Source organism: Onychomys torridus, chromosome 5 (genome assembly GCF_903995425.1).
Source record: "Onychomys torridus chromosome 5, mOncTor1.1, whole genome shotgun sequence".
In the NCBI taxonomy this organism is placed as follows: Eukaryota; Metazoa; Chordata; class Mammalia; order Rodentia; family Cricetidae; genus Onychomys; species Onychomys torridus.
The window spans coordinates 54564430-54578866 of record NC_050447.1 but is presented as its reverse complement, the minus strand read 5'-3'; the positions used below and the strand labels follow the sequence as shown (position 1 = coordinate 54578866).

The following is a 14437-nucleotide window of genomic DNA, read 5'->3' as shown; positions in this document are numbered from 1 at the left end:
GAGAGCTATAGTAATAAAAACAGCACAATATCTCATTTGAAAGCCACTTTCCTGAAGTCTTGATGTACATGGTTCCAAAAAATATGTGACCTGCCAAGTAAGGGCTAAACAATTACACAGTGCTACTCAGCTATACACTACCTGGCAATTACTAGCGTGACAAGATATGTGTAACGGTGCAGTAAGTGGCTCTCACATGTTGGTGGCAATGGACAAATATCTAATTGGACTTAAGGCCAACTTAATAGGAGGGAAATCAATGCTTGGTACTGGAAACCTAGTCAGCTTTCCAGGGCTACTGAAATCACAGACCTTAGCAAAGTTATTGCCACTTTGCTCATCTATCATAATTCTTTACTATGTTCTAAATCCTATCCTTATACCCACAGATAAGTGTAGCTACCACTCCCCCCATCAAAGAATCAAAGACAACCATAGAAAACACAACTGGATAAAATACAGAGAACAATAGATCATGGGATTCCTAATCCCAATGATAAAACTTATTACAGCTCCTGAATCTATGGCTCAAGGAACACCAAATGAGAAGTGGGAAGATTGTAAAATCCAGAATACCAGGAAGTCTGATGTGAAACAATCTTTCCTAGAAATGACTGCATAAACAAAACCAGAGCAATGATAATATCAATGAACATGTCAACATGGAAAGGGAAAAATTTCATAGGTTTCTGTCCCTAGACAAAGAACTAAAGGAGAAGTAGCTTCTCTTAGGGATGATCTTCTTTATTGGTTGTCCAATGCATAGTGGCCAGCCTGAAACTATTTATACATAAACAACAAAAATGGACTCAGAAGGTTGTATTGATATGTGTTTGTGCATACATATACATATATGTGTAACAATAATAATGGAAGGAGAAAGTCTATCAATGTGAGGGTTTTGGGGCATGGGAGGGGTTTAGGGGAGGTTAACTGGGAGGGACTAGAGGAAGGAAAGAGAGAGGAATGTGATATTCTATTTCAATTTAAAAAAATAAAAAAGTGAAAGTTCAAAATAAAAGGATATAAAAAAATGAATTTTCCAGTAAATAATTGGAACTAGAAACAGATATCCTGGGTAAGGGAACCCAAACCCCAAAAGACAAATATTTCATTTTTTCCCTCAAGTTTTAGATATGTGTGTTTCAATTAGAATTATCACAGAAGTTATGTAGCTAGTAAGGGTTCAGGGAGTAAGTGGGGATCTTCCAAGGAAGGGGAAATAGAATATAATGTTACAAAGTGACAGGGAGGAAACTGGACTAGCAGGATTAAAGGTGAGGGTGACAGGAGGACAATATAAGGAGAGAATATGGGAGGAACAACTAACAGTAAGGCCTTTTGACAAGCCAAACTGAAACCTACTACTGCAGAAGCTTTCTAAAATATATACATATCCGAAAGTAATTTATATGAAGCCATTATATAGAAGGGGAGAAAATGCCCACAGTTGACATCTCATGCCACTAAGTAAAACCTCCAGTGCTAGGAATAAGTTACATCCTGGTGAGTCATTGGCCAAATGGGTCCTACAACCCCTGACAGATATCACATGATATTGTCAAGGTTATTAGTTACCCTCTACAACCTGATGGTAAGAACCTATTGTTGAAGACACTACTTACTTATGTAATTGAATAAGGAGATATTGGGCTAGAAGCTTCATCCTTATTGACTAGTGTTCCTGGTACTGGAACTTATTTTGCATGCTGCCAGAGGATAAAAGTAATCATTAGTATTATGCAACTACAAACCCTAAGACCTACAGAAGCAATCTGCCTGCAATATATATTGATGTGATAATAGTGCCAATGTTATGGGGGTTAATAACCACTTTTTGATTGGATTTAAGATGCATTCCATGTGCTGGAACCCATGCCTGACATGATCAAAATATATTTTATGGGCACTTGAGCAGTGTCAGGAATGGGTTCTGTATCATGGAGTGGGCCTTAAATCCAATCAGATATTGGTTGGTTACTCCTACAAGTACTATGCCACTACTGCCCTTGTAGTGCATCTTGCAGGCAGATCATCACTGTAGATCTAAGAGTTTGCAGCTGGTTTAGTGATTACCTTTTTTCTTTAGTAGCATGCAGAGCATCTTCTAGTACCATGAACACCAGTGCATAGGGGTGAAGGCTTTGGGTAGCACCAGCTTGACTTTTCCATGTTCAATGAGCTGTATAGGTGCTATCTTCAGCAATAGGACTTCACTGTGTGTGGAGAGCAACCAATAGCCTTGGCAATAGCCTGGGTTGCTTGATGATTGAACATTAGTCACAACATGACTCTTAACAACATTGTGCTATACTTATAGACCAGTGACTTGTTCACCTATCATCAGAGATGCTTCCTCCTTCAGTAGATAGGAACAAATATAGAGGCTCATAGGTGGACAATGTTTAGAGAATGAGAGCACTTGAGACATGCAGTTCTAAATGGAATGTCACCATCAAATCCCCACCTCCAGATTTCAGTGAACACCGTGGAAGAGGAGGTAGAAGATTCTAAGAACACCAATGAAACAGCCCTCTAAGCACAGCAGGGCTGAAGCTCATACAAACTCACAGAGATTGTGGCAGCATTGCTTAGGGCCTGTATGGGTCTGTGCCAGATGGGATCCTAGAGTTATGAGGAGAAGTAGACACAAGCCCACATCTGTAATGCAGAAGCTATCTCTGTAGTGGGTAGCCATTCCATCTTTGACCTGGAAATTCCAACCCCCATTGAGGCTTCAGGAATGGTCACACCTAGTGCTGAGGGAGGATGTTGAAGACCCGAGTTCCGGATGCCGCGGCTCTCTTGGTTCCAGGACCCTGGATGCTGGAGGAAGACTGAGCAGAGTTCTCCAGAGAACACTGCCGGGCTGCGACACACCTTTCCCAGACCCTGCAATCTAACTATCCATTCATTTGTAAGTTATGCCACTAAATAAACCTCCTTTTTAACTACGTGGAGTCGCCTTATTAATTTCACCAATATATCTCCAATTGATAACCACTCAGAAATTAAAAACTTGTTTCTCTCCAGTGGAGTCTCACAGGAGATACAAACGACTCTTAAGGGTAGAACCCATGACCAGCCATAGTAGATGGCTAACACAAAATGAACTCAATGTTACCTTTGGAGGCTCTTTGTCTCATAATATTTTGTGAGGGCATTTTTCTTTTTCTTTTTTACTTTACAGGCCCTTTGCATATATATTATACCTTTGGGTTTTGTGTTTTTTATGGGATTCCTGTGTATATGAATGTGTCTCTGCATCTGTGTTTGCGTGCTTTTTCTTTGCTCTTTTTCTTCTGTTTGTTTGTTTGTTTTGCCTTATTCTGGTTTATTTGTTCTTGTTTTATCTTATATTATTGTAATTCTTTAGGTGTCTGTTTTCTTTTTTTTCAGTTTTTTTTTAAAGATTTATTTATTTATTATGTACACAGAAGAGGGTGCCAGATCTCATTACAGATGGTTGTGAGCCACCATCTGGGTGCTGGGAATTGAACTCAGGACCTCTGGAAGAGCAGTCAGTGAGTGCTCTTAACCTCTGAGCCATTTCTCCAGCCCAAGTGTCTGTTTTCTAGTGAGAGACAACTAGAGTGTGGATTTGGATGGGAAGGGAGGTGGGCAGGATCTCAGAGGAGTTGGGGGAGGGGAAATAGAATTAGGCCTGGGGTGATGCAGCGGGAAACTGTGACTAAGAATTTCATGTGGATTTCTGGAGGCTTCAACTACAGCATGTGAGGTACTGAGTCCACAGAGCTGCACAGAACTGGCAGATCCTGAGCTTCACACATATCCATAGTTGGCAATAGAATTCCTTATTAGAAGCCAATGAAAGGAACGCTGAATTTTCAAATCAGAAGGCTGCATAGAGGTTATCTGACCCAGGGAATTTATTTGCCTTAAAATATAAATCCAATGCTAAAGGCATACTGGTTCAAGGTAAGAGAATTTTAAAACCATGAATAGCTCTAAGAAGCATTCAGTCACACATTTGTGATTCTAGTGACATTCTCAAGTCTTGTAATCTACGTCTTCTAGGAGTATTTAACTAGGCAACTATTCTACCTTATACTATTGACAGTTGTTATAACATCAATGTCTTTGGTAATTTATCTCACATTCTCTGTAATGGCTAACATTCTTACTTCTGTGGTTCTGTTATCTACTCTTATGATCCAAGTATTCCTGGCTAACTGCTCCAAATGCAGTTAGCTGAGAGAAATGCTGTTGACTTTTGACTAAGAAAGATGACAATTTTTGAACACAAGAAAGGAAAATTAGAGACCTTACCATTCAAGATAGTTTTCTACAAACGCAGACATGGGGCTGATCTGCACTGTGTAAGTGTCATTTGCAGAGTACTCGAAGAGTCCATAGTAAGGGTTGAAGAGCTCCTGAGACAAGAGGAAGAAGAATTCTCGAGAAGGGCCACTGTAGTCCAGGCTGCAAAGGAAACACAGGTCCAGGAAGTTCACTTTTGTGATAGTTTCTTATCCAGATCCTAGTGAAGTCTTTCAGGTATGGGGTCTAAGAACAGAGGGCAGTCTCTCCTCTTTCTAGTCAACTCCAAGTGGAAGTATTCATTTATAGTAGAAAATGAAGGTGTAGTAATTTTTTGTTGTTGTTGTTTGTTTCTCGAGACAGAGTTTGTAATTTTTTTCCCCCCAGACAGGTTTTCTCTGTAGCTTTGAGCCGTTCCTGGAATTCACTTGTTAGCCCAGGCTGGTCTTGAACTCATAGAGATCCTCCTGCCTCTGCCTCCCAAGTGCTGGGATTAAAGGTGTGTGCCACCACCACCCGGCTTGCTTTGGGGTGTTTTTTAACCAAATATCTATGAATGAACTCCTATGGTAGTTGTCTATAAATTTTTCCCCTTTTCAGTTATCAAATAGCTATGGAACAAAACACATACCTAGCCCATTATAAACAAGGCCTTATTGTGGGAGCATAAGAAAAATTTCCTACCAAAGTATGTATATTTGTGCACGTGTGTGTGTGTGTGTGTGTGTGTGTGTGTGTGTGTGTGTGTGTGTTTTGTGTGTAAGTTTGTATGTATATATGTATGTATGCATACAAGCTTACAAGTATGTTTTCATTTGCCTTTTAGGAAGTTACATTACACACTTAGGTGATTCATGAAGTCATAAAAAGCACACAAAAACTTTGGTATATAATTTGATATATGCATTTTGGAAGAAAGAGGTTCCCTCACCTCAGGAATTTACAACACCTACAAAGTAAATGTCCAGTGTTTCAGGATTTTAATTTATATTATACTTTGGACATGGGATCTCAGACTCTGGGACATGCCAATATCTCACATTTCTCTCTCTCTTTTTCTCTTTCTTTCTTTTTCTCTTTCTTTCTTTCTTTTTCTCTTTCTTTCTTTTTCTCTTTCTTTCTTTTTCTCTTTCTTTCTTTTTCTCTTTCTTTCTTTCTTTCTTTCTTTTTCTCTTTCTTTCTTTCTTTTTCTCTTTCTTTCTTTCTTTTTTCTTTAAAGAACAAGGCTTGAGAATTCCCAGGGAGAAAAAAGCTTAATGATAAGATATGCTTTGAGTCACTTTAGACCAATGTTTACAGCCACTCTATTCTTTCCTGAGAGAAATGACCCCTCCTTCCTGGGATTTGATTTCCCCACATTGATCTATCTGAATGAAGCTCCTGGCGCCTCACCCCTCCTCGCCAACAAAGGTGATGTACAGCTTGTTTCTCTGGAGCTCCTTCCGGGAGTATGCCATCACCTGATTGAAGGTCCCCTCCAGCAAGTGGTCTCGGCGGATAATGAGCCTGAGAAGAAAAGGTGATGGTCAATGGGAGCATTGACGTCAGGGTGCTGAGCCCTGTTGTATGCCTGTTGTATGTGAGTCATGAGTGCTCAATATTATGCTTCACTCATTGGCTTCTCTAATGAGAGAGGAGAGGGCGAGAGAGGTTCTATCAGTCTGGTACTAGGCTTGATATATTCAATCGCTGACACACAAAGAATGTACGTATGCTTATCATTCGACATTCTCAACTGTATTTAAAATTGTTTCTGTCTACTGATATCATGTCTCTTAGGTTAGGAGGTATCTTCAGTTAGGATTTTAAGTTTGAGCTTTTCAACTGAAATAATAAACCTAGGGGTTAGGTAATATCTCTTCCACTTGGTCTTCATTGCAAAGTTGCTAAGAGTCCACAAATCTGAGAAATGAATTAAAATTTGCCTCAATTACTCATTTTTTCCCCCTGAGACAGAGTTTCTCTATATAACAGTCCTGGAACTCACTCTGTAGACCAGGCTGTCCTTGAAGTCACAGAGATCTGCCTGCCTCTGACTCCTGAGTGTTGGGATTTAAGTCATGAACCACCACCGCCCAGCCTGATTACTCTTACATGAATGTAAATAGAGGATTTTGGCTTAGTTTAAGGGTCTTTGTTTTCTGAAAAGGTCTATTGTTGATGCCATGTACCTCTGTCTTAAATTTACAGTTTTTTCTTTTTCCTTCCCTTTCCTTCCTTCCTTTCTCTTTCTTCCAATTACTTGAACATTTTTCTTTTTCTCTTCTATCTAATTTTCCTATTCCTCTCTTTCAGGCCATGAGTGTTACTATGTTAGCATATCCAATAGTTAATGATGCAAAAAGTTAGGGTCAAATACTAGGTACTTACTTAATTTTTCCCGGACCCTGACCAAATCCTTTGGCTTCCAGTTTTCGGTAGAAATTGCGTAGCTTAGCTTCAAAGTCCCTTCGGTATGGCGAAGGGGCTCTTGCGCTGGCTCTCTGTAAACCTGTAGAGAGCAACAGGCAGTCCACATCATCGCTTTTCATCCACGAATAGGTGTGCAGAGTCACAGTAAGCACGATTACCCACTGAAGTGTGCTCCTTGCCTTTGTGGGCACCTAAGAAGTCACTTCCATTCCGCCACTCTCAGTTACTTTTATATTAAGCTGAAGTCAAATAGTAAAAATAAAAGTAGATTCTGATGGGAATGTTTGTCTCTTCCACTTAAATTATTTAAGTTGTGTTTCTGTTAAACACCTGGGAATCGCCTTGACTTGCTCAGTACTTGGGTAATTTGAGAGTATTAACATTAAACAAACTAGACAAAAGTTTTCTTGTAAGCTGCCATAAGAAAAGATTGAAGGTAGCGTGAGGCAAGAGGCCCTTAGCATGTGCATTTTCCATGCTTCTGCATTGATACTGACGCTGAAAGAAAAGAAACATGCTTATATCCACTAGGACTCAAGCATTTAGGGGTTTTCATTAGATCAACATTTCATAAAATGTCTAACTGAATGTGGAGGCTGTGGAAAATTTTCTGAACACACAACGATAAAAAGTTAATTCGAATAAATCCTCAGCACCCTTGCAGTTCTCTCCTGTGCTTCACAGAACCTCACTGCAGCCTTGGTTTGAACACGCCACATGCACACTTTGAACTTGTCATGGCATGTGGTGCCAATAAACCCTCAACACCTCAGCTTAGATGGGACAATGTTGTGTGCCATGAATTACAGTGTTAAGACTGTGCGTACAAAGTTTTTTTTTTTTTTTTCTTTCGAGACAGGGTTTCTCTGTGTAGCTTTGTGCCTTTCCTGGAACTCTCTTTGGAGACCAGGCTGGCCTTGAACTCACAGAGATCCTCCTGGCTCTGCCTCTTGAGTGCTGGGATTAAAGGCGTGTGCTACCACCGCCCGGCAAGTTTGTTTGTTTGTTTGTTTGTTTTAATTCTTAAAGAAATAAGGATTCAACTACAGAAAATACTTTAGTATTTTTTCCTGCTGTCATTCCTCAGCATATAAATATCAAATCAATATATCTTTGGATTGAGTTGGCTTACAACATTTGATTTTAAAAAACCTTCCTTGAATTTCATTTAAAAAAATCATTCAACAACTATGGGTTTAGGGTTAGAACAGAATTTCAAACAGTCTCTGAAATAGCCATAATAGTCTTTTGTGATATGTGTTTGTATAAAGCAACATTCTTAGAAGGGACATTTATAAGACCAAAATATTAGGCAACTCTGAAAAACATTGAAGACACCATATAACCCACAATATCAGATAGTTAACATTTAATTCCTTATGTTAAAATAAACAAAGATGTTCACATAATTACTATGTAAACTTTCTTTCACCCATAATAAATGCATTTGAAATACTTGGAATAGCCATTAGGATGCAATGACAAGGTGGGGATCCACCTCTATAAAAGGACAAAGAGTAAATATTTTAGGCTTTTCAGGACACACAGTTTTTGCTAGTATTGCTTGTCTCTGCTGCGGAGGGTATGAAAGCTTCCACAGAAATACAAATATGAACATGCATGGGAAGATTCCTAGAATCATTACTAAGAAACCCCGAGGTTTGGTTTTAGTGCTTTAGTTGGGCATGATGGAACACCCCTGTAATCTCAGTATCTGGGCGACTAGATCAAGATAGCCATGAGCTTGAGGCTAGCTTGGGATAACAAATTCAGCTCCATCTCATTTTCTTTCTCTATCATTTAGAAACAAACAAATCCCAGTGTAGCTTGGAGAAATTATAAAAAGAGGCAGCAGTTTGTCAATACCTGATTTAGAGTGTACTTTTGATTAGAACATTGAAAGGGATGAAGAGAGAACACACACACACACACACACACACACACACACACACACACACACACACCTGTCATAAATTCCCTTTCAGTGGGTGAAAACACACTTGACCACTTAGGTAAGACCAGGCCAGAATTTCAAGTTACCTGGGGAGTTCTGGGGTGAGGAACAGGGTGAACAGCGGGGAGAGAAGCTGTACCCAGGGTGGAAGGCAGATTGGAGGGGGACATAAGACATGATCTCTTCTTCAAAGAGACTGTAAAGGTTAAAAAGAGGAAAGTTAGTTATTAGACACATGAGAAAGTATGCACAGATTGGGTAAGAGCAGTTAGAATCCCCGCTTGCAAATTCTCTGGTTTTTAAGCCTTTATGAACCTTACAATGAAGTCTCCAATAAGAACTTTACAGTCCCTGATGATGCAGTTGTACATCTGGAGACAAGGATGCACAGCAAGGGCTGTCCATCAAGGACAGAAGCTCTACTTCTAAGATCTTCTACAACAAACAGAAACTGATTCTCATCGTTTTCAGGGTGGCTCCAAACCCTTCTCCAACTCTCCACCCATGCTCTACTGTAGCTTTTCAAGAAGATCTCAGGTCCAACCCCTTACCTCAGCAAAATGACTAGATCTGCATCACAGGACAATTTCTCAAGCCCATGATTACCCTCTGTCCGAATATAATGGATTTTCTCCCTAGAACCAAAGTTGAAAAGAAAATGGGAATTACCTATCAACTCAAAAGCTAGAGAACAAATAATTTTAGATTTACTTTTATCCCCTCTTGCAATGTGGCTAACAACATTCCCCAACATCTGGTGCATTTCATAGTGCTCAAGGATCATCTGAATTCTCGGGCTGCTTTGTAAGGGGTGGCTTTTCTGAGACTCTCACAGAGTCAGAAGTTGAGGTGCACAGCAAAGTCAGAGTCTGACTAAGATAGACAAGAACACAATAAGGCCACAGGGAGCTGGGAAAATACCTCTCAAGGTACAATGGAAGCCAAAAGAGGACAAAGTGGAGGCTGTCTCTAGAGAGATCTTGTGCCTGATAGAAAATGTATAATGCCACACTGGGAGCAGAGGAAGCCTTCAGGCTTAGTCAAAGCGTAGACCTAAATCTATCTTTCTTTAGTTACAGGTTACAACTCTAATCTGGAAAATAATTTCAAGTAAGTCTATGGGTAAGAAGTATTTATTTTGTTCAAATTGACTTTTCAATTTGCTTCCTTGATAAATGCTTTGAATGAGTTAGTTTTTGCCTTTTGCAGTTACATTTGGGGAAAATTTAAAGACTGATTCATTTTTAAACATTTAACTTCTTAATTTAAAATTTTATTTTGATATGAAGTAAGGCACACGTGTAGTTAAAAGTAGAAATACAGAGACATCTTATATACCCTTCACTCAATTTACCCAGTAAGGAATATGGTCAATGCAACATTGTTTTCTCTCTGACAGTGACTCCATAAATATGGGCATTTTATTAAAGCTTTCAATTTTACTTCTTTTTTTGAGAATTTCATATATGAGTACTTATATCATTTCCACCACTCTCTCCCCCTCCAATGATGCCCATGCATCTCCACTCCCTCTAAAATTGAAGACTTTTTCTTTAACTATTATTGTAGAATGGAGATTTCTAAAGGTAAAGGGTTTCTACTAAAATGTTACCGAACAGCGCATGCTTTGGGATCCAGCCTTGGTAAAGGTAAAGTACCACTGCAATAACTGCTACAAGCAAAACCTGGGGGGGGGTTCACAATAGCTTCTCTGACTGCGGTTTGGAAAATAAATCAGGCTGGTCTACATACTTTTCAGGGAGTGAGAAGCCTATCTCCTTAACTATCTACTCAAAAGTACCTATAATATATGTAAGTAAGTCAGTGTATAAATATGCATATAGTTTAAATGGGAATTTTCTCATCTGGGCTGACAGTGCTCCCTCAAGAGTCAAGGACCATCTAACAACCCCCCTCCCAAACCAGGCATAGAAGTCCTCTTTTGAGTTCCTGGTCAGGATTGTCCAGGAGACTCCCCAAACATGCAGTTGCTACTGCTCTTGTCCTGAAGAGGTGAAAGGTAAGCTCCAATTGCTAAAGACACCACATATACTTCAGAAATGGGAACCATAGGGCCTTGAGATAGATCTGACCTGAAAGCTTCCTCCCTGAGGGCCAGCTTTCATGGTACCAGAAAGCACCATGAAAGCTTCCAAAGGAGGGAAGCAACCAACAGTCCTACCCAGTTATGAAGCCTATGAACCACAAGGACCAGAATGGCATGATAACTCTAAGGACCAGCTTGGCACAATAACCCTAAAGTCATGGGTCACTCATACCTTGGCAGTAACCAACAGCTGTATAGTTGGATTTAAGATCTGCTCAACAAGATGGAAATCATGTGGGGACAATCAATGGGATGAAGAGGAAGACCACAGAAAGAATCTTTGACAATTATATATCTTACAGAGGATCAATATTAGAATATATAAAGAACTTAAATAGTCAAAAACCAAATGACTCATTAAAAAATGGGCCTAGGACATGAAAAAAGAATTCTCAAAATAGAAAAGATGTAGAATATGGGATAAAGATAAAGGATATGGGATATAGGATATAGGATAAAGATATGTTAATGATATAGGATAAAGATAAAGAATATAGTATATAGGATAAAGATAAGGGATAAGGAATACCTCTAAAAAATGTTCACCATCCTAGCAATCAGGAAAATGAAAATCAAAACAACTTTGAGAGTTCATCTTACCCTAGTCAGAATGGCACAGATCAAGAAAACAACTGACAATAAGTGATGGAGTGGCCAGGAGGAAAGGGGAACTCTTATCCACTGTTGGTGGATTGTAACTGGTCCAGCCACTCTGGAAATCACGTGGAGAATTCTCAGAAAGCTAAAAATGAATCACCATATGACCCAGCTATACCATGCCTTGGTATGTGCCCAAAGGGCTGGACATTCCACTCCTCAGGTACTTGTTCAATCATGTTCATTTCTGCTTATTCACAATACATAGAAAGTGGAAACAGCCCAATGTCATTTAGCTGATGAATGGATAATGAAAATGTGGTACTTATGCACTATGGAAGACTATGCAGCTTCAAAGAAAAGTGAAACCATGAACATTTCAGGAAGATGGTTAGAACTAGAAAGGATCATATTGAGTGAAGTAACTCAGAGCCAGAAAGATGAACATTGCATGTTCTCTCTCATTTGAGGTTTTCAAGCACCAAATTTTTAGATGTGTGTACATATCCTGTAGTAATTCAGAAACCAGAAAAATGAAAAGGGATCATTCCTGGGGTGGGAGTCAGCAACACAGAGGGGAAAAACAGGGTACAAATGATCTGATGGGGGAAATGGGAAAGGCAAGGAGGCTCTAATCAGGGAAGGGAAGGGAGATGAGTACAGAAGGAAGGTAGAATAACATAAGATTTCTGAAAAAGTCATAAGGAAAAATACTACTAACTCTCTACCTAAAACACATACCTAAAATACATATAAGTTGGTATAGAAATACACATTTATGATTTTTTATTTCCACAACACACAACTTTTAAAGTGAAAACAAATATTGAAAGTTAAGCCATGAATCTAATTCTGCATTCTGACAAGAGCTCCAAGTGATTCGTTAACATTTGAACAGATTTGAAAAACACTGACCTAGAGGACACTGCCCATGCTGTGGGATTTCCCCTATCTGTGCAGAAGGACCACAGTGAGCTGTAGGAAGAGTTCGTCTTTCTGGAATGAACTTTTGTTTACAAACAGAATTTGTGTACTGTAAAGTATGCCTGCCACTGTTAATTTTTACTGTTAATGTTGACTTGATCTAGCTTATCTTTTTATCGTATACTTGTTAAGATGTTGATGCTATATGCTTCACTCTATATCCTACTCACTTAGTGAGACAGGAGATTATTTTTTTCTAAAATAACTCGACTCCCCACTTGTCTTCTAACAATGCCAACTGTGCAGAATGACAATGCCTGAATTAAGTCCTTTCAAACCTAGATAACAGAATTCTTGATAGAGATCATACAATTTTAACAGATAACTCTGAAATGCATATTTAGTTACTATGAACAAATACAATGATATTTGTAGTTGATTGTTATTATTAGAAAGGTTGGCTAATTGCTACTGGGGCACAAAGACTCTTTGCCTGATCTCATATCCAAAAATTTTAAGTTATTATTATTACTATTATTTTTTGAGATTATAGTTATATCATTTTCCCTTCCCTTGTCTTATTTCAAATCCTCTCATATAGCCCTTCTTGGTCTCTTTCAAATTCTTGTCCTCTTTTTATCACTAATTGTCATCACATACATATATGACTAGAAACCTAGCTATCTGCTCAGGGTTCAGAAAGTCACAGGTATGATCCCTGATTGCATTATAAATACTCATCTTTATACCCACAGATAAGCATAGTCCTCACCTCTTATCAAAGCAATTTCTCTTTGCAGCAGGTAGAAACTATTACAGAAAATCACAACCAGTCAAAATGCAGAATTTTGAAGCCCAGTCCCAAATGATACATCTACAACACAACTCTTTGTAACTAAGGCTCAGAGATCACTGCAGAAAAGTAGATGGAACATGGAGTTTGCTGTCTCCTAGGAATGTTAGAAGCTACACCCACACAGTCTCACCAATGTAACTGCCTAAATATGAGCTGACCAGGTATGACGAAGAACTACAAGTAACTAAGGAATACTGAGAGCAGGAGAAGTAGTCTTCCCCAGGAAAGGACACAGAAATTAGTTATACAACACTAAATCACCAGCCCTGAAGATACATGCAAGTAACATTATACAGGCTGAACAGGTTGTATTTATGAAAATATATGTATATTTATATATGTATGTAACAGCAAATAATGAAAAAACAAGGTCATGAGTCTGAAAGAGAGCAAGAAGGGGTATATTAGAGGGTTTTGGAGGGAAGGGAAGAGGGAAATGATGTAATTATATTATAATCTCAAAAATAAAAAATATTAAACATGACATATATACTAGGATTTAAGTAGTGAGCATATGCATAATACTTTGTTTGCTTAGTTTTGAAGGTTGTCACCTAATTGTTTTATCATTAAACAATTACATTTCCAAACTAAAAATAATTTAGATAGTGCTTTATATAAATAATCTTTAATGAAAATTTGTTGTTCCCTTTTTGTTTTCCTTCAAACCAGTGGAAATAATTTTAACGCTATGTAATGGGATAGGGTACCTTCTCTGAGAAATTTTCCAGAACACTGGACCTTTCCTTTTCAGCACTCAACTTAAAACGTCTACATAGGAATGGAAGGTGTCATAAGCCTCAATGGGTCCCTCTCCATAGTGTTTTTCTTCACCCTGGAAAAAGACTGGAAGGATCAAGTGTTCCAGGGATGAGAAATGAACCCTACCTGAGTGTGTGGTTTCTTGCCAAGCTTGGCTGACGTTCTTGTAGCATTTCAAAAATGTTTGGCTGGCGAAGAAATGCCACAATCTTGTCATTATATGCTGAAACAGAAAAAAGTGCAGAACAGTGGTTGAGGTAGATGATTATAAATGCCCACTTGATCCGAGGAAACAATGCAGACATTTGGATGTTCTTAAGGAAATGAAGCATTGCATAGAAACAGGACAAAACAGCATTATTACCTTCAAAGAGAAGTCTGAGCAGTAATGTGCAAATCACAGGCAGTGTTCAGGGCGTTATGTCATCCATGTTTAGATGGAAGATGGAGATCAGAACTACTCTCCTGTGAGGCCTTTGGTGTTTATTCTAGCCTTCGCGGTTCCTTCCCCAAGTTACTATGACAAAAGATCCTTTGCAGGTTC

At 38.9% G+C, this 14437-nt stretch overlaps 1 protein-coding gene across 6 annotated transcripts in view; it reads right to left on the bottom strand.

Moving 5' to 3' along the window:
• The window catches only part of Hecw1 (HECT, C2 and WW domain containing E3 ubiquitin protein ligase 1), a 272667-nt gene that overhangs the window by 41706 nt on the left and 216524 nt on the right, over nucleotides 1-14437 (bottom strand). For all 6 annotated transcript variants that reach the window (XM_036187474.1, XM_036187473.1, XM_036187478.1 and 3 more), the window contains 6 exons: nucleotides 14020-14116; nucleotides 9199-9282; nucleotides 8734-8843; nucleotides 6652-6772; nucleotides 5674-5787; nucleotides 4291-4443 (listed from right to left, as the gene is read on the bottom strand). In XM_036187474.1, coding sequence (XP_036043367.1) covers nucleotides 4291-4443; nucleotides 5674-5787; nucleotides 6652-6772; nucleotides 8734-8843; nucleotides 9199-9282; nucleotides 14020-14116 — 679 coding nt within the window. The remainder of the gene's footprint in view (nucleotides 1-4290; nucleotides 4444-5673; nucleotides 5788-6651; nucleotides 6773-8733; nucleotides 8844-9198; nucleotides 9283-14019; nucleotides 14117-14437) is intronic.